Here is a 23958-nt window from a genome sequence, read left to right as displayed (position 1 = left end):
CTTTCATCTTCGTTTCACTCAAAGCTAACACATCCAACTTTCTTCTCACAAACATTCTTCCAATCTCCTCCCCTTTAGCCTCAATTGTACTACATCCACGCACATTCATAGACCCAATCTTCAGGGTACGCGGATAACTCCATCTCCCATCCATCCCTTTCTCTGGCCTGTCTCTTTTTAGGAACTAAAAGACAGAGGAGGGGGTCCCTAGTCCCCTCACCCCGCCCCAAATGATTGGTAAACAAAACAAATACTGTATACCAAAAAATGAAGAAAATTTCTCAAATTAAAGTCTTATACAGCTGTAACAAACATGAACACTCACTCTTGGAGCATCCCACTTGTGGATCGCCTGCATAACCTGCCTGACAGTGACAGACAGGGCGGTGTTCAAGCACAGAGCACAGAGCACCAGGACCGCAGTCATCAGAACGGCACGGGTTACGACATTCTCCATCTTCACAAGACATGATTAGGGGGCAGTCCACATCAGTTGTACATTTCTTGTCAGTAGTGCCTGTAGAAAAGTGTTACATCACAAAACAAAATTAGTACAGTACACAAATTATAGTAAACTAAAAAGATAACCAGAATCTAAATAATAAATTCTCATAATACACTACAACCTCCTTTTCACAGGTAATGACTTTCAAAATGACAGACTCAACAATTTGGCTGACTACCTTGGATGGGCATGAAATATGTCAAAGATAAAACTCTAAACATTGCAGAATAAGGTGTTCTGTACCATTATTAACTGTGCACAATAAGCATCCATACAACACCTACTCATGCAAACACATACATACATACATACGATAAACTTTCTAAGTATGTACTGTATACGGTATATAACAAAATACTCATTTTACTCCTGGCACAACCACATGGTAACGTCAAGACAAATAACAAGTCGTTGAGGATTTTCAAATGCAGTTAATTACAGACAACAAATTCAAACTTCTGTCACTGACCAAATAATTCACAGCCTTAACCAGAAATCCTTACCCATGGCAAAAGTCCTATCCACAGACTGCTTGGAATCACAACTCAAATGGTAAGGCATGATACAGTTAGTCACACTTTGCAGTGGCTGTCACCCCTCCCTTCCCAATACATATAGGGATGTGAGTTCACCTATTATTCCATTACATCCATTTCACAATTACGGTATGTAATTACTTTTATATCTGATGCATTGTATCAGAGAAATTCATCTGCATGCAGAAAGAGATACCAAGTGCATTTTAGCTTAAGAAATATAAGTGATGAATTATTTGGCATACTATTGTCCTTGACTGTACACAATCAATCTGCAACCCATACCAGTACAACATAATGTCACACTGGCTAGCATGTACACATCTCAGATAATGGCTTGTCCCAAAGGTGCTATTGTACACACAGTCAAAATAGTGATCTTTCTTTGTTTTCTAGACCCTACCTCACCTCATCCTTACTGTATATGGGGAAAAAGGTCAGGCTGTTAATAGTCATATTGATTACATTATACTAAAATAACATACTACAGTAAAAGCTCGATTAACCGGAATGCATGGGGATTTTTCCATTCTGGATATGGAATTTTCTGGATAATTGAATGTTACTCTTAGAAATTTTCTGGGATGTCAAACAAATGAAATAGTACCAAACTTGGGACATTATGTAAAGTACATTATTCAATATTAGATACAGTACAGGTACATTCATGCTCACTAATATCTGCCCAGGGGTGCCCCCTTCCTACCTCAGAATACCCAGGGAAGAGGGGAGGGGGGGACGAAATGAGCTCCACCTGCCACTACCCCAGCTTCCGACCATCCCCCATACCCCTCCCCAACCCCCCACCCCACCTGTCATTTTTTACTAGCAGTTACATCTCAAGCTGATTTCATGCTTAACACTCTTGGTCCCACTACTAATACAAACAAAGAACATTAGGATATGTTAAAGAATATAACTATCAACATGTTGCTGCAAGAAATTAATGCATTATGACGACAGTAAAACAAAAATGTTAACAACGGCCACCTCAGGCCTCCTGTGTTGGATGCACTGCTTTGCAAACACACACACACACTGAAAAACACAGACATAAACACCTCCAAACACGTAGGAACAGACACGGACGCATGCATACACCCAACGCATGAGGCCTGGGGTGGCCGTTGCTAACGTTTTTGTTTTATTGTCAGTATTGTAATGCATTAACCCCTTAAGTCCTAATCGCATTAATTGATGCGATTTGAGTTTTACGCCAAAATGCCTAATCGCATCAATTGAATGCAGCCTGTAAAAAACTGCGGAGCACTTGCTCCACCCCGATTATGACGTACATGGCTTCAGGCCAATGAGAACTTGTCCCTGATGTGGCGTGAGGGGGGATCGGACCAACCCGGGCGGTGGGGGGGCATCCCCCTCTCGGCTGCCTCCAAGCCACCCTCTACTCCACTCCCTCATGCCCTCCTTGTCCCCAATCACTCTCCCACCCCTCCATGCAACTGCATCTCTCCTCCCACAACAACCTGCATCCCTTTCCACCCTCTCTTGCCCCTCCTCCCTCCCTGCTAGCCTCTTTCCCCCCCAAACCCCACCCCATCTCTCCCTCACTACCCTTCCAACCCCCAACAGGCCCCCGAGTGTCAGGCCTGATGTACATACCTGTTTCATATTATTTCTACTTCTTCCCAAATTTTTACACCTCACTCCGTTCATTTCTTACTTCGTACCTACCAGTTTCTGTACGTACGTAGTTGGAGAATGCTGTACGTTGTACTACATACGACACATCTTACGGTATTTTTACTCTTTTTTGTTTCATTCTCCCTACCTGCCCAGATTAGCACCTCTGAGTAGTGTCTGACTGTGTTAGTTTTCGAAAGACTATGAGGCCTTGTAGGGCTACTCCCCGCATCTGTTTCATCTCCCCTCACATGCAAACACACCTGTTTTCATGGCTGGTGTGATAAATTCCAATGAAATGGAGAGTTTCCACAAGAGAATTTGGTTGTTGCCAAAACTGTAGTGATAAGTGTGATGAAGTGTAATGATAATGTGATAATTGTAGTTCATCTCCCCTCACATGCAAACACACCTGTTTTCATGGCTGGTGTGATAAATTCCAATGAAATGGAGAGTTTCCACAAGAGAATTTGGTTGTTGCCAAAACTGTAGTGATAAGTGTGATGACGTGTAATGATAATGTGATAATTGTAATGGTGTGATAAATGTGTAACGAGAAGTTGGGACAGTAAAAAGGGAAATCAGAAACTAATTATTGTTTTTTTTTCCTTTCTTATGCATGCATTTATAGCATTATTCAACTTTATTTTGATGTCCTTGATGGTTATAAACATTTATATGAGTCGGTTAGTTTTGGAATGACTATGAGGCCTTGTAGGGCTACTTCACACACCTGTTTTATCTCCCCACACCTACATACACACCTGTTTTTAGGGCTGGTATGACAAATCCCATTGAAATGGAGGGTTTTCATAAGAGAATTTTGTTGTTGCCAAAATTTTTCTCCCCAAGTACCACCAAGGCCTTGTAGGCCTACTCCCCACACTAGTTATCTCACCACACCTACATACACACTTGTTTTCATGGTAGATGTTACAGAACACAATGAAGTGCTTTCTTTTCATGCGAAAAGCTGGTTATTTCCAACCCCCCTACCTATAGGCCTACTCCGCAGCCTACTTTGTCTCTCCACAGTCTAGTAATCTCCCCACACCTACATACACCTGTTTTCATGGTTGGTGTGATAAAACACTTTGAAATGACCTGTTTCAATAAGAAAAATAGGTAGTTATCACAATTTTCATGTTTTCGATTGTTTTCGAGGGGTAACGATCATAAACTTTTTTTTAAACTTTGACGCACGATTGTACGGTAACCATTAGGCCAACGGGGGTACATATTGCGTTGTCAGGTGTGTAAATTTTTCCTCTTTAGCCAGAATGCAGTCAATTTGCCCTTGATGAAAGTCGCCAAAACACCCCCGAATTGCTGTTGTGGGAGGTACCCTGCCTGAAACAATTGCAGTCTTAAGGGGTTAATTTCTTGCTGCAGCGTGTTCATAGTCATCTTATATTCATTTTACATATCCTAGTGTTTTATATTTGTGTATTAGTAATGTGACTATGAGTGCAAAGTATGAGGTTAGCCTGAGATGTAACTGCCAGTTAAAAATGACGAGTGGGGGGCTGGGAGGGGTAGGGGTATGGGGGAGGGTTGGAAGCTGAGGTAGAGGCGGGTGGAGCTCGTTTCGTCACCCTAGGGGGGCGCGGTAGCATAGTGGTAGCGCGCTGGACTTGTGATCGGGGGATTGCAAGTTCGAGCCTCGCCCGGGCTGCCGTGCCGGGAGGGGTAGCTCCCTCCTGTAACCCTAGCGAAGATATATAGTCCAATACAGGGCTTAGCTCGGGGGAACTCCATTTCTCCCATTTTTTTCGTTTCGTCACCCCCTCCCTTCTTCCCTGGGTACATGGGGGTACGAAGGGGGCACCCCTGAACAGAAATTAGCGATCGTGAGTGTACACTCGGTAAAAAAAGTATCGGTGCATAGAGGGTTCGATGTCTTCCGAAAATATTCACTCACGTGCTGGCTGTGTGGGAGGTTTGGTAACTGGTTATGCCTGGCTGTAGCAGGTTCAGAATGTTTATTTATATTTTAGTGAGGGGATACCTCAGATGACGTTATATGACACTTCCCAACACGTCGGACACAAATATTTCAGAGACCTTCGTACTGGGATCCAAAATGTTTCGTCAATGTTGTGCACCGATACTTTTTTTACCGAGTGTACACTACAATATACACAAAAAGACCGGTATCTGGAATAGTTTCGACCCCATGCCGGATCGAATTTGTGTTCCGGTTATAAGGATGTGCCGATGCATCGGATGCAAGTTAATCGAGCCTTTTTACTGTATACCAATGCCGTACATTATTCTGTATTTTGAGACAGGCTTTCATGTCAACCTTCCTGAGACATCACAGACTGTAGCTGCCCAAATAAGGTGGTGAGAGAATATATCATCGAATCCATCCCGTGTGATAGTTTTATAACTAAGTGTACATGCAATATACTGCACTGGACTGTTTTTCTGTTCATCTGTCACAAAATTTTCCACAGATGTTGGTTTATGCCTAATCAGATTCAGAGAATTATATAAACAGCCAAGCTAGTTAATATATCTTACAATACAACTGCATGGTGGTTTTTGAAAATATTTATTACACTCTCTTCCCAACTTAATTATTTCTAAATTATTATCATACTGTATATACTAAACTGGAGAAAAATTTCTTCCTCTTATGTCGCTACTCCTGCTGAATATTACAATAACCAGGCACTGACAAGTTTTTTTTTTTTTTCCTTTCCCCCCTTCCCCCCCAACTCTGTTCATAGGCTTCACAGCCTGCTCTCAGGGCCCAGTATTCTTCCTGCATACTATACACCAGATGTCACCACTTCAGTGCTAACAGTCAGAATCCATATTAAATACATACTAAAGCTGTCTCATACATGACTGCTGTACTGCTATTAGTGGAGGTATTTCTATGACATGTTGGCAGGTCTTCAGGTGGATCAGTCTGCTTTATGAAATTCAAATTCTTAATCTGTTCCCTGCCCCAACGGTGATTCGAACCCGGGTCCATTAGGACTGCAGGCCACCTTTCTACTGATTCAGCCACTGCCTGGTGGTTTTGTGCATCCTGGGTGGAGCTAAGTAACTGCAGTGTCCACCCAGGAGCAAAACCTCATATTTTCCAGCACTCTGTCTTGGGAAAGAACCCAGTTCTGACCTGGCGAGGTGTTGTCTACAAGGGGCACTGGTTCACTGCAAAGTGTATGTACTGTATTGTACCTCTATGTAGAACATTCCCATGGAAAAAGTTGCTTTACCTGTGGTTAATAGGTCTGCTTGGCCAGACAGACTGCAGTTAAGCAACAACAAGAACTACATTAAAATCATATTTTATGTAGAGTACAAGGATTAATAGGAGTGCTGTATATTTTTTCCCTACTATCACTAAAATGTATGGAATTTACTTGATTACATTCATACACAAAAAGTTGCTTTACCTGTGGTTTAAGGGTCTGCTTGGCCAGAGTGACACGGTAGGCAACAACAAACACTACAATAATAAGATTTTATGTAGAATATTAAGATAAATAGGCAAACTGTATAATGTATATACATTTTTTTCTTTACTGTTATTGAACTGTGTGCAATTCACTTGATTGCCATTCAGTGAAGGTGTTGTTAGTATGAGCTCAGCCTGGCTGTGTGTGACTGATTATATGAGGATTGCCAAGTGCTACCACCACACTGAATGCAAGGTGGCTAATTCAGTTTTAAGGCTCTGGAAAACATTTTTAGTGTTCAACATTATCCACAGTCAACTGATTGAAAATATACTGTAACTTTTTTACTGATTGCTGAACTATGTCCTTTACTCTAGAATGAGTTCAATTAATAAAACAAGACAGTACAATATGACACCCATACTTACTTGGGATACATGCAGAGTCTGGACTGCCTTCAGAGCCTTCTGGACATATACATGACATGGCTTTCAGTGGATGGTTGTCCAGTATCTGGCAAATGGCACCTGAGCCACATGGATGTAGCACACTACAGAGATCCAAGCATTTTCCATCAATACAACCTTGTAGTGCATCACAGTCATGATCATCCTCACAATCTGCCTGTGGCGTCGGTGAACAGAAGCGATCGGGATCACCCTGGTAGCCGGCCAGGCACTCACACTTGGCATCATGATTCTGAACATAACATTTAGCATTTGCAACACACTTTACTGTTTGACATGGGTCCTGACACAGTTGGTTTTGGCAGCGTTGATGACTCGGGCATTCAGCATCTTGTAGGCACTCTGCATGCTGGCATTTGGTGTAAGGATCACCTATGAAACCTTCTGGGCAGAAACAGATTGGTCCTTGTGGAGCTGACTCACATTTGGCATCAGTACCACATGGACTGAGGGCCTCACATTGGTTAACACAGCGACCATTAACACAAGCCTGACGTGATGGACAGTCACTTCTCTGACTGCACCCAACTGCAATAGAAATTAGTTTAAGTTTATTCGGGAACTGCACAATTATGATATGTAAGGAATATATTGAATGTATTACATATAGTGTACATATATATATATATATATATATATATATATATATATATATATACTGTAGGATTGGATGATGGATGGATATATATATACATATATATACACCAGTATTTATGTACACATATAGTGTGAGCAAACAAACAGTCAATCAATGAAAAAACTACACATACCTGGAGTACAAACAACGTTGGGATTGCCCTGGTATCCAACAGCACAGGAGCAGATGCGCCTGTGGCCCACAGCACGGCAGGTGGTTCCAACACCGCATGGGTTATCCAGGCAAGGGTCTTTGCATTTACCCTCCATGCAAGCTTCATCCCATGGGCAGTCTTGGTGAGAAGTACAGCCAGCAGGTATAGATGGTGCAGGTAAACACTCTCTGGAAGGATCACCTGTCAAGCCAGGACCACACTGACACAATACAGTAGCAAGAGGGTGACCAATCTGAGTTGTGCATGTTGCATTGGTTCCACAAGGATTCTTTTGGCATAAATCTTGACATTCTCCATCAAGGCATGCCTCGCCTTTACTGCAGTTTTTATCTGTGAGGCAGGAACCATCTTTGATCTTGATACATCCTCCACCTTGCTGAGGAGAGTAACCAGGTGGACAGATACAAGACACTCTGTGATTGTCTACAGAGCAAGACTGACTGGCAGGACAAGGGTTATTTTCAAGGCAGGGATCACTACATATACTGCCAGAGCATGTTTCTGTGGGAGGGCAGGAAGAGTCATCATCGCATCCAACTGTCTGACATCCTGTATATGGATTTCCAACAAAGCCTGGCTCACACTGACATTCTGCTTTGTGTTGTGTGCCATGACACTTGGCATTGGTGCCACAAGACCGAGAGAAAGTGCAAGCATCTAAGCATTTATTATTAAAACAAACACTATCATCAGCACATTCATGATCATTTTCACATCCAAGGGAATAGCAAGACTGATAACCATCTCCAGTGTACCCTGCAGGACAGAAACAGGTAGGGCGGTGGTTGATACTTCGGCATTCAGCAGCTGCAGCACAATTACTTTTGTCACAAGGGTCATGGCACTCACTGTCAACACAAGCGTGGAAGAAGGGACAGTCAGCATCGAACCGACATCCAGGTGGTTCTTCGGTTACTGGGTTGCACTGTTCGTAGGCATTGCCTTTGTGGCCAGGAGGACATTCACAGTACACTGTTCGCATGTGAGCAATGTCACTAACTTGACACACTGCTTTTAATCCACACAGATTTAAATGTAAGCACAGGTCGGTACAATTTCCATCAACACAACCAAGACCAGGAGCACAATCAAAATCTCTGAGACAGCTAGATGGTGTGGATAGTAGGGTGCACTCAACATATGGGTCCCCAACAAGGTGTGGTGGGCATGTGCAGGTGGTGGTATGGTGGTGAGTGTGACAGGATGCCCCTGTCCCGCAAGGAGATGTCACCAGGCATGGATCAACACAAGAACCCTGGTAACACGCCTCCTCTAAGGGACATTCCTCACTGGAGGAGCAGCCAAGTCTGTGGCAGGTGGTGATTGGGTCTCCAGTGCGGCCTTCTCCACATGAGCACCTAACAGTGTGGTTGATGGTTGAGCAGGATGCTGTTGGGGCACAAGGCTGCCCTACATGACAAGGGTCATGACATCTACCACTGTAGCATTTTTCAGAGTAGGAGCAGTCATTATCTGTCTCACAGCCAACTGTGACAAGAAGGAACACAGCAAGATGAAGGTCATGTTTATCTTCCATGATTCAACTAGCATTATGAGAGCTATGAGGAGTAGATGTTAAGAACAAGATGCAAGATAAATCTCATACCTCTGTATTAATCAGAACTATTTAGTCATGAGCTTGCAACAGGCAAAATGCTTGTCTATGACTAAAGTAGTAGTTTAAGTAGAAGAAAAGCTTACTTGCAGAACACATGAGGTTGGGATTGCCTGTGGTACTGGGTGGGCAGGAGCAGACAGGCCGCTGTAAGTGCACCTGACACTGTGCACTGGATGGGCATGCAGCTGGACAAAGGAGAAGGCATTGCCCACCCAGACACCAGTGGGTGGGGCTACAGTCAGAGTGGGAGTAACAGTCCTGACCCTCACCTCCGATGGTCCAGTTGGCACCAATCACACCATTTACAGCTACACATACACATACACACATACAAGGTTAGTCACAATCCATCTTTCACAGTGAAGACAGACTTCATAAGAACTTAAGTTTAATGGTTATTATGCTAAAGAAGCTACAGTAATTTAAAATCAGGCAGTTGGTTAACTAGTTAAGCTGACTAGCCATGATTACTAGTAAAGTTTGGGCATTATAAATGTACTGAAAATTCTATGAAAAGTGATTCTATGGCTAAAAGTTAAGTCTGAAAAAAAAAAAGCAAGCTACAACAATAAGTTATCAAAATGAGAAATGGTTCATTAAAAAGCAAGAACAATGATAAAAAGGAAAGCTATCACTAGCTAAGTCATGGAAGACCATTAGCATGCATACTAGTGATGGAAATGGCATTCCTTCTGTCATGCACAGAGGTGTCACTGTGGCTCTGTTGAGCTGTCAGTAGGATGTATCATTTCACTCCAACAGGTCTTTACATTATATGTCTGGTGGCATGTACAGTAAACAAAATCACAATACCAACAATCTGGGAATGTAAACAGTATACAGCTACAATGTCAGAGTTTCAGACGAAATGTTAGAGGACAGGACTGTCTTATTTTAATAACCCTAATATTCGGGGTGATAAGTGGATGAAATGAAAAATAGAAGACAGATGGCAGAAGCATACAAACATACATACATAAAATGACAATATTAAACTGTAAGTGATCAAAATAATGTTTCACATAGTTGTTTCTGTGTAAGGTAATGCTGGCCAGATGTTAGGTGGTTAAAATAATTAAGAAAGAGGCAACAACAGTACCAGGAACATGGAGCCCAGTGGTAACAAGTGGTTGCTAGAACAACACCATCAATCACTGTCCACTAATGCCTGGTAGCTGCTTGTCAGGTGCCATACAAGTTAATTTTCCCTGATGCCACTCAGCCAAGTACTCCACCCTACATACTTCTTCACGTCTCTCTCTATACAGCTGTCGGTATGTATGGCAAATGTATTACATTTACCTAACTTCATTAAATTTTTTACTGACAGCAGTTCACGAAGACATGAGGAAAGTGGTGTCTGGTAGAGATACACTGAGTGGATGGCAGGACTGGCCTGGCCCAAATTAATAAAGGTTATAAACAGCAACATGAGGGCTGCTCAAGGCAATGGGCCAGTTTTAGGCTTGCTGACACATGCATCATTTATGACCTGGTTCTTGCAACTTCATACAATTTCAGGTGATCTACTGGACAAATTATTTATAAAAACCTGCACAGTAAGCAGTAAAATTAAACTCTATGAATGAAAGGTGCAAAACCCACAGAGTTTATATTGTGAAAGACCATGACTGATCAGCATGCCCAAAATCCTACCTGTACAGGGTTATGGGGGCAGGAAGCAATACTTACCTAGTTGACATTCAACCTTTGGGTCACCAGTGAAGCCTGCAGGGCACCTGCATTGTGGATGATGATCATGGACATAACAGAAGGCATTAGGGCCACATGGGTCATCAAAGATACATGGGTTGATGCAATGCTGGTTAAGGCATGAATACTCATCGCTGCAGTCATCATCATTCTCACAGTCAGGCTCGGGTTCTCCAATCAGTGGTGGCACTAATAAAGACACAAAAATAATCAATACTGTATAAATGTCTTGTTAAACTAAAGTATGTATTAGCCACAAAAATCAACTTAACATTCTACTCAAGCTCAGGTAATATTCAATCACAACACAGACATGCTCATCTGACAGAAACATCAATCTCATTGTTTAAAGTACCAGTAATTACTTGTACAGTTTAATACTACATAGGGGAAGTACTCACTGCGGCGACAATGTTCATATGGATCTCCTACATAGCCCTGGGCACAGCGACAGATGCGCCGGTGGTTCTCAGCACTACACAATGCATTAACACCACATTGGTCAACACGACACAGGTTCACACAGGTGCCTTGCCTACAGCCCTCATGGTCTTCGCAGTCTGGATCTACCACACATTCTGGTACTACTGCACCTACAAACATTAATGAGAGTCAGCACCTGCATTCATACATATTTCATATGCTACCAAAGGTTGAAGGTGATTAGGGTTCAAACCTGTTTCATTGTGTATGTCCATCAAATCAGCCAACAGGAGAATTAAATTGAGGATCATCAAGAAATTTTGAGGGGAGGTTCCTACTCACCCCAAAGGATGACATTAGGAAATTCTAGTGAAAGTACATCAACTGACAAGGGCAAAGTAATGACTTATTGGAATACCAGATCACAATGACAAGGTCCCACTGTGCACCGCATAGTTATCACTAAAGATTGATGGGGTTAATAGTGAAAAAAAGCATCAAATAAGGAGACTTATAATGGCAGCTTCCAGTCAGTATAAATGTCATGTACTCTTACCTGGTCTTATACAATTTCCATCCTCCATTAAAATCTGGTTAGGTGGGCACTCGCAAATCATGGTCTTAAGTGGCACCCTGTCCACTACAATACAATCCTGGGATTCAGGGCATGGGTCACTGATGGCACATGGGTTCTGGCACATGGCATTAATGCACGCCAGCTTGGAGGGACAGTCAGTATCACTTCGGCAATCTGGCTCAGGTGGTGGCTCTGTTTTGGGCTCTTCTTTCACTGTGGGATTGATTGATTGATTGACTGATTAACTACACTATAACAAACCTCAAACATTAAACTTCATACACTATCATTATATACACTGGTACAGGTAGCAGCTCTCTGTCTTTTGTTTTTCTTTCACTGTAGGGCCTACTGATTGCATTATCATCCACACATTAAATCTCATGCACAATGATCAAATTCATTTGATTATCAAGTCCTAGCAGCATAATATCAAAGGTCACTGTTGCTACAAGGCAAGAATATGGTTAAAACAATGATAAAACCATAAACCACAACAAATAAACTTCACACACAATCATAACACACATTAAAAAATGGACTGATCAAGAGCATAGTTCATTCAAATGAACTAGGTGGTCATTTCTGTTCTCTTGGAGCATACTTCACATAGCTCAATACACCAAAACACAATACTATGGCTCAACATTCTTTCCACGGAACTTCTTTGGAACTAGCACCATAAATTTAATATTACTTTATTACTACAGCTTATCTTTCAAGATGAAGAGATGGCAATTTTATCCCTGCTTAAAATTAAATGACTACAGTACATAGTAAGCTCCACAAAATGCAGATACTCAGGATGGGTAAACTCAAAACATCCAGTCATGTTTGCATAACTCCATACTGTATGACAATTCACATAATGCAACAAAAATGTTTCTGATTTTTAACAGATTATCAGTATTCTGTGAGGTACAGTAACAGCAGAAGAGAATGGGGTCAAAGATAAGTTTATCTCACCTTGATAGCACTGGAGGAAGGGATTTCCAGTGAGTGGTGGAGGACACACACACATGGCAGCATGGTTTGCAGCATGACATTCTGCTTGGACAGCACATGTAGTAGCCTCACACACAGGAATACACACACGATTGAGATGGTCGCAGGCCTGGTGATCAGCACAATCATCATGAGAAGTGCAGCCAACAGTGATACAGGCCACAGTTGGGTTGCCTTGGGTGCCAGGGGGACAATAACACTGGGCCCGGTGCAGGACAGCTCGACAGTTGGCATTAAGGCCACATGCTGGGCCACTGTAGGTGCAAGGGTCCACACAGTTCTGGTTGATACAGGCCTTATCCGAAGGACACTCCTCGTCCCTCACACACTCCGCTGTTAAAATTGCATAATTATTATGTGGTCTTACCTGTCTGTTGCTGTTAGTCTAGCTACTAGCAGCGGGTTAGAAGCACTGTATGTCCAAAAGCGGTAGGTGTGTGGATTAGGCGCTGACAAGCAGGTTAGTTGCCCCAACGAATTATGAAGGGGCTGGCCATCTCCTCAGCTCTCATCACGATGATTTACACATCCAGGTATCTCAATATCTGCAAAGGAATTACCCAACTCCATGCACAGTACACTGGCACTTGGTTTACTACTCACGCCTGAAGCACTCAATCTGAGGATTGCCTCCCCAACCCTCAGGACATGAGCAGACTGGGCGATGCTGCCGGGTTCGGCACTCTGCATCACGACCACAAGGATCCTCAACCAGGCAGGGGTCCAAGCATCTCTCATTGATGCAAGCCTTATTAGTAACACAATCAGGGTCTTCACGGCACTCAGGCTCCTCCACTGGTACTGCATCAAAGAAAAGAAGCATCCAAGTCAGTTCACTGGTCAACACCCTCCCTTTCTGTGTCAGTCATTGATGTTATGCTGTTTATTAGTTTACGGCATGCCTAATAGTTTGGCAATTATCATGCTCTTGCATGCACAAGCATTCTTAGGGCAGAATTAGTTATACAGTACTTACCTTGAGTTATCTGATATCCATAACTAAGTGGATGTATTCTTCTCTCAAGTAATAGACAGTTATTAATAATCATCGAGAGTTGGATCACTGAAGCATGAGTTCGCATGAAAGAGTGATCCTACCCTACTGTAAACTGTTACCATGAACTGTGTATCGAAACAAACCATAAAAACAGTAAAAACTGTCATTTTCACAGTATAATTAGAAATCAATATGGAAAAGATTTCATTATCCTTGGCTATACTACCTTATCAATACTATGCAGCCAAAATAACCTCTTTAATAAAAACCCTAATTTAAAGAGACATACCTAATATGCCTCCTTTCATTTTCTACATAATGAAATTTTTAATTTGACATTTAATGTGGAAGACAGACAGGTTTGTAGACATACCTTGACTACAATGATCATATGGGTTGCCTGTGGTGCCAGGTGGGCAGTAGCAGTAGGGCTGGTGTCGGTATGGCTTACACACAGCACTCTCACTGCATGGGTTGGCAGCCATACATGGATTTTGACAATGAGAATCCAAACACTTGTTGATATTAAAACAGTCGATGTCTATTTCGCACTTGCGAGGTGGACGTGGGGCAGCTACAGGTGGGGTTACGAGGTTATGGTGTTAATAAGAATAAGCAGGTGAGCGTAGTAAGTCCACACCAGCTAACTTGTCAGCTGATTCACACCTAACATTCCCCTCTAACTGGCTTAGGTTACTTTCTTTATATGGATAAAATGGTGAACTGTTTCTGACAGTGATGTTCATATTTATCTGCAACTTTCACACTATCCTTCCATGAGTCTCACATGGTGGTTGAGAGGGTGCAGCTCGACAGACAAGTTGGCTGATATGGAGTATAGTAGTGTTAATGTCATGCAAGTTACATTCAGCTAAGTTCATGGCCCATAAGCTACACTGATTTGCAAGGGTTATTAATAATTATGTGCAACACTAAAGGAGCCTCCTTTATGCTTCAGACACTCTCTTGGTCTGTGACATAATTAAGTTAGCAGTAGCATTCATTTATACACTAAGCCTAATAACGAACAAACTGTATCATCATGGTTATTGTTGTTGTTGTTGTGCTATTCCAGTCTGTCTGATCAAGCAGACCCATCAATAACAGACAAGCAACCATCCCTGCAAGTCCATTCCATGCAGTGAACTGATCCTCCCATGTGGGTGAAAAATGCCTCGCCACAGCGCGTGGATTAGTATGGAGGTTTGGTTTCTCGGTGGATGATGAGGCTGCATCACTCCACAAAGTTAACAATGGCACCATAGCAGGCTCCACGTCACCCCATGGTTTGTACAGCATGACTAAAAACTAACACTGTAATGGCGCAAATAGATTCAGGAAATACTTTATCTCTTGATCAAAACTTGAGACATTCATTTCCTAAAAATTGTGGCAATAGTCGCAACAAGTGAAGAAGTTCTATCTCATGCTTTTTCAAAACTACTGTGGATGTGAAAGGTTACAAAGCTTGATAAGTCAAAGGCTGCACTTGTTGTTGCCAGGCACTGTACAAGCTAAGGCAATACTATCCAGTTTCAACCCCTTCAATCAGGTGATGCATTTGTAATGTTATTCTTACTATCTGACACTTATATTCAGCCTAGGAGTGATGGGTTAGATATAGCCTTCATTAATCCCATTTATCTTCAGATGATCTCTTCACATTAACATTTTCCCAGTCCATCCCTTCTCCAACTCACCACCCAAACTTGTTCATTCCTAGCTGTCAGAGCCCTATATCCAGATTCTCAAGAACTTTTCAGATTCTGGGTATCTTCCATAGTTAAAGAGTTACTGGTTATTTTGTGAGTGCAACTTACATAACAGAGTTACCCATGCCCACAGGCATCCAATGAAGAGAAAAGTATAATTAAATAATTAGTAAGTAGCATGAATAACATGCAAAAATACATCATCAGATCAAAAAGGTTACCTTTTGCAGGCTGATTAGTGAGGCTGCTTTCACTGTGCAGTCAAATATGCTGCATATGCCTCTGTGCCATTATACTTTAACCACTTCAATTTAATGGGGACTAAAATTGCTTTACTTCTGCTCTCTCCTAATTATTGTTTAGCTTTAAAAGACTTTTCAAACTCAGACAATTTGGACTGGTGGCAATAGGTACAGCCTTCATTAAACCTTACAACAGGATGGGACTTTCTTATGCTTAACATAATCAGCTGGTGGCAGCAAGATTAAATAAAATACCTTTACTCTTATGTCACTGGAATCAAGAGGTTAACCCATTCACGTTTATTATATATTTCTAGATGTTATTTTTGCTACCACAGGACAGGCCTTTCAGCTGCGAAGGAGTTAATAATCAGTATACAGTATATGACTCATCGAGCATGAGATCTTTCCTTAGCCGAATAAAACTGTTTGGTAGTGGCAAGAATAAACTAGAGTATAATCATCAATTTGAGGTTAAAATTAATCAATACATCATTAACTTCCAAAATCTATACCTTCAATTAGAGCATACTTCACTTAAAATTATTATTTCCACACTCTTCTTAAATGTCAAAATTAAACAGAAGTTAATATTTTTCACTCTCATCTTAAATGTCAGGACCAACTTGCCTAGCCCCAGGCTCCTATGCTCCTCATGGGGCAACGTAGGGTTGGATGATGGATGGAGAGATGTTAATATTTCTTACTCATCTTATGACAAGCCTGTGGTAGTGTACCTGAGCAAAGACAGTCTACAAAATGCTCAAAGAAAGAATGTGGTTTAAGATAGTCATGGGATCTGTGATAGTATACATGAGCTTATCATCTCTTGTTCTAGCAAAGGCTTAACTGGAGTATTAAATATTTTTTCTTGGAAACCACATGCATTTTATTGTAACGAGCAAATGTTAGCTGATCTAGGTAGACGAACATTAAGGACTGAGAATTATACACTTTAGAAAGATTACATTGAGTCCTTGTTGTTTGTCAGTGATGTTCCAAATTATCTAACTGTCAGTGTAAACTGGGGGAAACTGGCAAACCACATTTATAAGTTGCAATGGAACTTTAAAAGGACTTTTTTCTATACCTGTAAATTACAGGTTAGAATGACAAAATAAAGGATGGTCTATATACAGTAATGCACATCACAGTTCTAGTGTGTTGCAGGGACAGTTCAGTCTGCTGGTGTGAGGAAATGAGACATTTTGGTTGGCTTGTAAAATTTCTTGTCAACTATGCAAACAATGAACGTAAAAGCAGGCTGTATACAGCATTAGACAGTTTATGGAAAGTAGAAAATCATGCAAGGATGATAGTGGCAATAATGACACAGCCATCCTTGTAACATATAAGAACTGGGGTGCATAATATATGAATCAATCTACAGAAAGCATGATAAGATGGAGGGTGCAAGAACCTGCAGCACTGGTGTCACTTACTTTGGTAACAGTTGACATGAGGGTTGCCAGTGTAATCAGCAGGACAAGTGCATTTGGTCTGTCGGTTCTCCACCTGGAGAGGAAGGTATGAACTATCACCCGAAGTATGAAAGTAAATTCGTGATGATATTTCCCATCTTATGAAGTCTGAATTTTGATAGTGCTAATTGTAGTAAAGCTATGGGAATATAGTCAGCACAAATCACTTAAGATGGAAATAAGAAAACTGATTCTTAATTCTGAATTATACTGTAAAAAACAATGAAAGAAGAAATAATAAAACTGATTCTTAATTCTGAATTATGCTGGGGAAAAAAAAAAAAAAAAGAAAAAAAAAAAAGAAACTTGAATTTTCAGTGTTTGTTGCAACAGGGTTATGGATAAAAAGTCATCAGGGAATAACAAAGTAAAAAAATGAAGGGTGTATTTTGTTAATTTTTTTTCAACAAAGTTATGGACACATACTGTAGTCAGCACAGAACAAAGACAGACGTGGTAACACTGAAGCTTGAATTTTTCAGTGTTCATTGTATCAGATTTTTGGGTCTACATTCAGAAAAAAAAAAAATAATGAAGGTCGAGTTTTCAGTTTTTACAACAGCAAAGCTAAGGGCATTTAATAAATAGCATGGAAAAGAGAGATACATGTATCACAACTAATGAGATGGAAGACTGGATTGAGAACAAAAGTAATGATATGCAGTACTTCTCAGCAAAGGACAACAAAAAGAGGAGTAAGAAACTGAAGAGCAGGGTATGTTAGTAAGAATAATAATGCAAAGTACCTGACACTCTGCATTAGGGGCACAGGGGTTGAGGGCAGCACAAGGATCAAGACACTGGCGGTTGCGGCAAACCTCAGTAGGACCACACTCATCATCAGAAGTGCAGCCAGGTGGCTCTGTGGGGCCTAAAACACACACACATACACATACAAACAAATTAGATATGGAACACTTGAATGCAGACCAATTTTGCATTCTCACTTACTCCAGTCCTCAAAACCATACTATTTATACCTGTTTTTTTCTTTCTTTCCCCCCCCCCCTCCTTAGCCAAGGCTCATGGTAGGTTTAATGTAAACTTAACAGCATACTTTTTTTTGCTAAGTACTGATGCCTTAGATTTTTTTTACTTAATTGCTGAAATTATAATCTCTGACTTGGTGTATAATTACACACTTAGCAGTAACTTGTTTCACATAAGACAGCAGACACCAAACACACAGTAATAACTGGGCAATACACTGTTGATATTCTGTGATTTACACTACAGTACTTTCTAAAACTGTAAACTGTACTGTATACACAGCATACATGAAACAGATATACTTGAAAGTTTCATTTCCCCCATTATAAAATAACTAAAACACTAGTACATACAAAGCATTATAAAATAATCTGAAATGCACTGACATTAAGCACATACAGTATTATCACTATGATAATATAAGTGATACCACCCAGGTTAGTCATATGTTGGATGTCTTCTGAATACCGACAGTCAAAATAAAACTTTCATTCCTTCTCATTAAATGAACACCAATAAAAAAAAAAAAAAATGTAAGTGGAGAATACTGTACATTAGAAGTATATCCAATGGCTTAAGAAAATAGGGATTGTGAATCACAAGAAGAAAAATAGAACAGTAACTGACTTTTCGGTTCTGCTGGTTATAATGTGGTACTGTGTGAATACTGTATAGCATGGACAAAAACTCATTGGAAAAAAAAAAAAAAAAAAAAAAAAAAAAAAAGCTGGCTGGTACAGGAGCCTGAAAGTATACAACATTAGAATGGTTAATGAACAGGACATCTGAAAATAACTATAATGGAATTAACCAATATTTAGTTGAACAAATGCAATATTTTACTATTTAATTGCAATTAAATGGTTATGATGATTTACTATTATTCACTACCAAATACAGTATAATATTTCTGGAATGCCATGGGTATACACTCCTAATATTATGTAACAATGTCACAGAAAACTACATACGGTCAAGTCCGTACAATGATAATAAAAGTTATACTCCTTTTCTTGAATAACAAAGACAAATTGTTCACAGTTTCACAGAACAATAATTGTGACAGCCACCTCCAAGAATCTCGTGCAGATGCGGTGATGCACACAAGCTTACAGTCAGCTATTTGAGCCAGTATGGTTGCCCAGTGTTTACATTCACTGTAATCGTCTGCCTTTCGTTCCACTTTGTGCATGAAAGGGCTTTGAAACATCATTGCTACTGTCAAGTAACAGTGCAAGTGCTTAACAAATTGTGCAGTGGCCACTAATAAGTAAAGTAATAACTTTCTGTGTGTAAGAGACTGACACTTGTGACTTGCAAATCATGCCTGGCAAGCATGCTAACCCTAGTGGAAAGTGTGTTGCTACTGAGAAGCCACCAAGGACAAACCCAAAAGGGTATTTTTTTTTATTTTAGGTTTCATGGCCAAAGGCACCCTCCCTAACTCCATTGAACCCATGTTATGTCGACTACACTAGCTATACAATAAATCATTATGCAACAGATTTTCACTTGTTGCAACCCTATCATATAGCGAGTAGTGACTGTATACAATTTGAATTTATCATGCAGTGAATATGGAAAAAAGGTGTACTTTGACCCCCTGCTTTGAACAATTACTGAATCCCCCAAAAGTACTGTGTAAACAGAATCTGCACAAAAAAACATCTTGAAACTTTTGTTTTCAGCTAAATGGGAAGAGAAAATCCAAAAACTATTTCCAAAAGGCCCAAATTTTGGCATTCTAATAAAGTTTTTTGTCAAGTATCATACATCAATGACATACAGTACAGTATAATACAAAGGTCTGTAATCATTCATGGACATAATGTGATGATACTAGAGACAAATAAATGGTATTTAGCATGTACACTGATACTAGATAATGTGCCCAAAATTTTGCACACCATCCTTCAAAGGAATAGGATTCTTGATTTTTATGCTACTGGTAACTTTTCCAGGTATTTTCCTAGCCCTAAAATGGACAGAAACACTGTCAGCTGGCACATTAACTCCCCTTTTTTTTTTAACTCCAATCCTCATAAACGAGAAAAATTTCTGCACAAATGGAGTCAAAGTATGTACAGTATTCATGATGTGGCACCTACTGAATTTGTGCAAACATATCTGCCCAAAATGAGAGGTTACTATGGCATTTTAATCTGTCGCAATAAATATGAAACAAAAAATAAGTAAATAAAATAATTTGTGTGGCAATGAAAAAGGAAAAAATTATGGGCCCTACTGGCAACACAGTGAGGATGGGATAACTTACGCAAAACACACTCCACGTATGCATTGCCTGTGAAACCTGGCAGACACTCGCAAGTCATAGTCCTGTATGGTAGTGTGTCAATCACATTGCACTTGGCGTTGCTTCCACACGGCCGGATAACCAGGCAAGGGTCATCACATCGGCCATCAAAGCATGCTTGTTTGCTGGGGCACTCTCCATCTGTCCGACACTCCTTGTATGTGGGGTCTTCAACTGGCCCTGGGGATGTTTCAACAGTTATACACAGTCCTTGTTTAAAGTCGTAAGACCACACTTTTGAGAGGTTAGAAAGTTTTGCAACACCTTTTTCTCAGTCATTAGTTTTCAGTAAAACACATTAATGTTCTATTCCAAGTTCTTTACACCATGTTAACATGACACAGTTTGTCTATATGACACACAAGAAAATATTAATGTGCCATATACTGTACAGGAATAAGATGATAAGAAAGAGGTGTTAGGGAGCTTCCTTAGCTAATAAGATGGGGGCACGGTGGCTCAGTGTTAGAGCATCGGAGTCGTGATTGGGGGATTGCGAGTTCGAGCCTCGCCCGGGACTGCCGTGCTGGGAGTGGTAGCGCGCTCCTGTAACCTAGCGGGGATATATGGCCATAGTTGCCTAGCTCGGGGATTAAATCCCTTGGCTAATAAGAATATGGTTTGATGATCTGTACTGACTGAAATGTCATTTTATCAGGAAACAACTCTAGGGAGACATGCTTTTGATTCATGAGAGAGGTTAAAAACATGAAACCACTTTTTTCTTACTTTAAAACAGCTTTAGAATTAATTGAGCAACTTAATGTGAAGAACAGCTGCTAATTCACTAACACCTTAATACAGTAATAAAATAAAGTGAAATTTACTTTATGCAATGAATAACTGCACAGGCACTCCACATTACTGGCTAGAGATGTTACAGAGCTTTCACCAGTTTTGCGCCTGACTGGTACCACAATTGCATTGTGAAACTAAAACTTGCGAAACTCGTGTGTATACATGTAATAAGTGGTAACTGGTTCTGGGGTCAGCCACTTCATTCCCCCTTAGCTACCCATTAATGACACAATACCTCTATTATAAATTACACACAGTAAATCAGACACGTATTATATTACTGAACCGTAATACTAAAGACTTTGCTAACCATAACACATACAGTAGGCTGAACTGCTTGATGAGGCTTGATGATGAGTTCCAAGGCTGGGAGCAGTGGTTAGTTACCACTTGTCCCCTCACTGCTCCCCGCCACCACTGTTGAGTCTCCCACACCACCACTTCCCAATGCCTCAACATCAAAAACCTCAAAATCCAGTGGGAGCTCATCAAGCTGACCAATGTCACGAACAACTGACTGAGGAGATGTGCATGCGTGCAATCACTTCCCACAGGGGCTCGCGAAACTCTCAGTAAAATCGTGAGACTCCTTGCAGAGGTGAAAATGCAATTCGCAAAAGTATATTTCGTGAAACTAGTGAGTGCACTGTACACAACTTTTAATACAACTGAAACCATAAATTGGGGGAAATTAAAGTCAGTTTTATAAACAGCAATTTAACTTCAGCAGGCAATTATTCTGTAATTTACTGTGGACTTAGTAAGAATGAAAAAAGGGCAAAAAAAATGTAACATATGAGAACTTGCTGTATGTAAAATATTCTCATTTCAAATTCCTACAACTACAGATTTGTCTTCACTCTACACGACCATTGTATTACTATTATTTACACTTTCAGAAAATGCAACTCACAGCCACAAAACCCTGGGCCAATCAACAAAGTTCATTGTCAATGTATCACCTGCATGTTATATTTGAGACAGTTCATCATTCAACATCCATCAGCAACTTCAGCCTTGAATATGCAAAGAATAAAATATGACAAAAGTGACATACCGTTAATGTTACCTGCAGGATCTGTAACACTGCCTGCATGTACATAATGCAGTTACCCACCCATCTGGGGCATGTGCTAGCCAACTGCTACATTTCACTTTTTTCATTCATTCATCATCCAATCCTACATTGCTCCATGAAGAGCATAGGAGCCCGGGGCTAGGCAAGTTGGTCCTGACATTTAAGATGAGAGTGACCAGCCTCACTCATCCCTGAGTAGCATTACGTGAGCAATAAACCCCAACCACCTCCTTGGATATAAACCTTCACTGGCTCAATCCGACTGGAGCATCGTAATTATCACCAAACCACCAGATGCCAAAATTTGGTTATATGGTAACCACCCAGTGTAGTAAATGGTTTCCATATGTGCAGGAAACCATTTGGCTTGTCAGTTTACAGTCACCCACAGGCAGAAGGAAGAGAAAAGAATGAAGGAAAGAAAGACGGAAAAGGAGTGTAAAGTCACCCATAAGGAGAAGGATGAGGAAAGAATGAAGGAAAGACAGGCAGAAGGGGATGGAAGGAAAGAAGGAAGGAGGAGAGGAAAGGGCAGACACCCGAGAGCAGCACTATATTAAGTGGATGATGAGCGCCCCCACCTACCACTTATACATAAACAGGGTGGTTCATATACAGTATTAGGCATCCCAATTCTGGTGTGTTGCAGGAACAGTTCAGTCACTATAACCTGTGTCTATCCTGCACCATTTTCTACATCTCATAATCCTTTTTCTGCATTAAGCTATGCATTTTTTACGTCCACTCATTTCATGGCTGATTAGTACCATAACTTCACAACATAGCCAAAGTACCAATGTTCTTCACACCAGCAGACTGAGGTGCCCCTGCAACACACAAGATAAAAGGGTGCAGTATACAGGTCAACCTGTACAAATATACTGTACAGGGTTTCAAAAATCACTACTTGTACGTGTATGGATATTCATATATGCTACTGTACATGTGGTAACTGAAACTCACTGTGTGTACAAGCCACATGGGGGTCGCCTTCATAATCTGGAGGACAGGTGCAGATGGGTCGATGGTTGACAACACGGCACTCAGCACCAGGGCCACAGTTACAGGGATCCTGACATTCCAGGGAGATGCAGGCAAGCCAAGATGGACACTCCTGATCAGTGGTGCACTCTGGTCGCTCACAGCGCACGTAAGGGTCACCCTGAAAACCACGAAGAAATAGGCTAAGAATTAATGGGCATATTCCAAGTGGTTTTGGAGATTTTGTAGTACTGTACCTACTGTTCAGTTCTGCTTATACGCCTCTATATCCTCTTGCATGCCAATGATACAAACTATGTTGACATAAAATTACATAAATAGCAAATGTTTAGTAGCTGCAATACAAACTATGTTGATATAAAATTATACAAATAGCTACAAACAGGCATTTGTTTAGTAGTACTACAGTAGTAGTAGTAATAACAGTAGTAGTAGTAGTAGTGCAGGGAGGAGACTCGTGATAGCCAATACCCCCTTAAAGCCAAAATGATACACAGGCATACATGACAAGTAATGAGATGGATGGGTGGTGAACTGAATGAATGGAAGGCAATGACTGATTTGGTGTGTGTGTGTGGATGAGAGAATGAGAAAATAATTATGTGCTGCATGCGAGAGCATACAAAGATTG

General features: G+C 40.8%; 1 protein-coding gene across 1 annotated transcript in view; it reads right to left on the bottom strand.

Moving 5' to 3' along the window:
- Positions 1–23958, bottom strand: part of dpy (fibrillin-like protein dumpy) — a 442341-nt gene that overhangs the window by 39528 nt on the left and 378855 nt on the right. Inside the window, 13 exon segments of the mRNA XM_080267992.1 lie at positions 326–517; positions 6527–7093; positions 7336–8865; positions 9079–9303; positions 10658–10897; positions 11110–11292; positions 11682–11921; positions 12675–13046; positions 13317–13514; positions 17107–17179; positions 17892–18016; positions 20411–20629; positions 23289–23487. Coding sequence (XP_080124118.1) covers positions 326–517; positions 6527–7093; positions 7336–8865; positions 9079–9303; positions 10658–10897; positions 11110–11292; positions 11682–11921; positions 12675–13046; positions 13317–13514; positions 17107–17179; positions 17892–18016; positions 20411–20629; positions 23289–23487 — 4363 coding nt within the window.

Source organism: Coenobita brevimanus, chromosome 26 (assembly GCF_032717465.1).
Source record: "Coenobita brevimanus isolate Jiangsu-jjx chromosome 26, ASM3271746v2, whole genome shotgun sequence".
Taxonomy (NCBI): Eukaryota; Metazoa; Arthropoda; class Malacostraca; order Decapoda; family Coenobitidae; genus Coenobita; species Coenobita brevimanus.
This window is presented reverse-complemented; position numbering and strand designations above follow the sequence as displayed.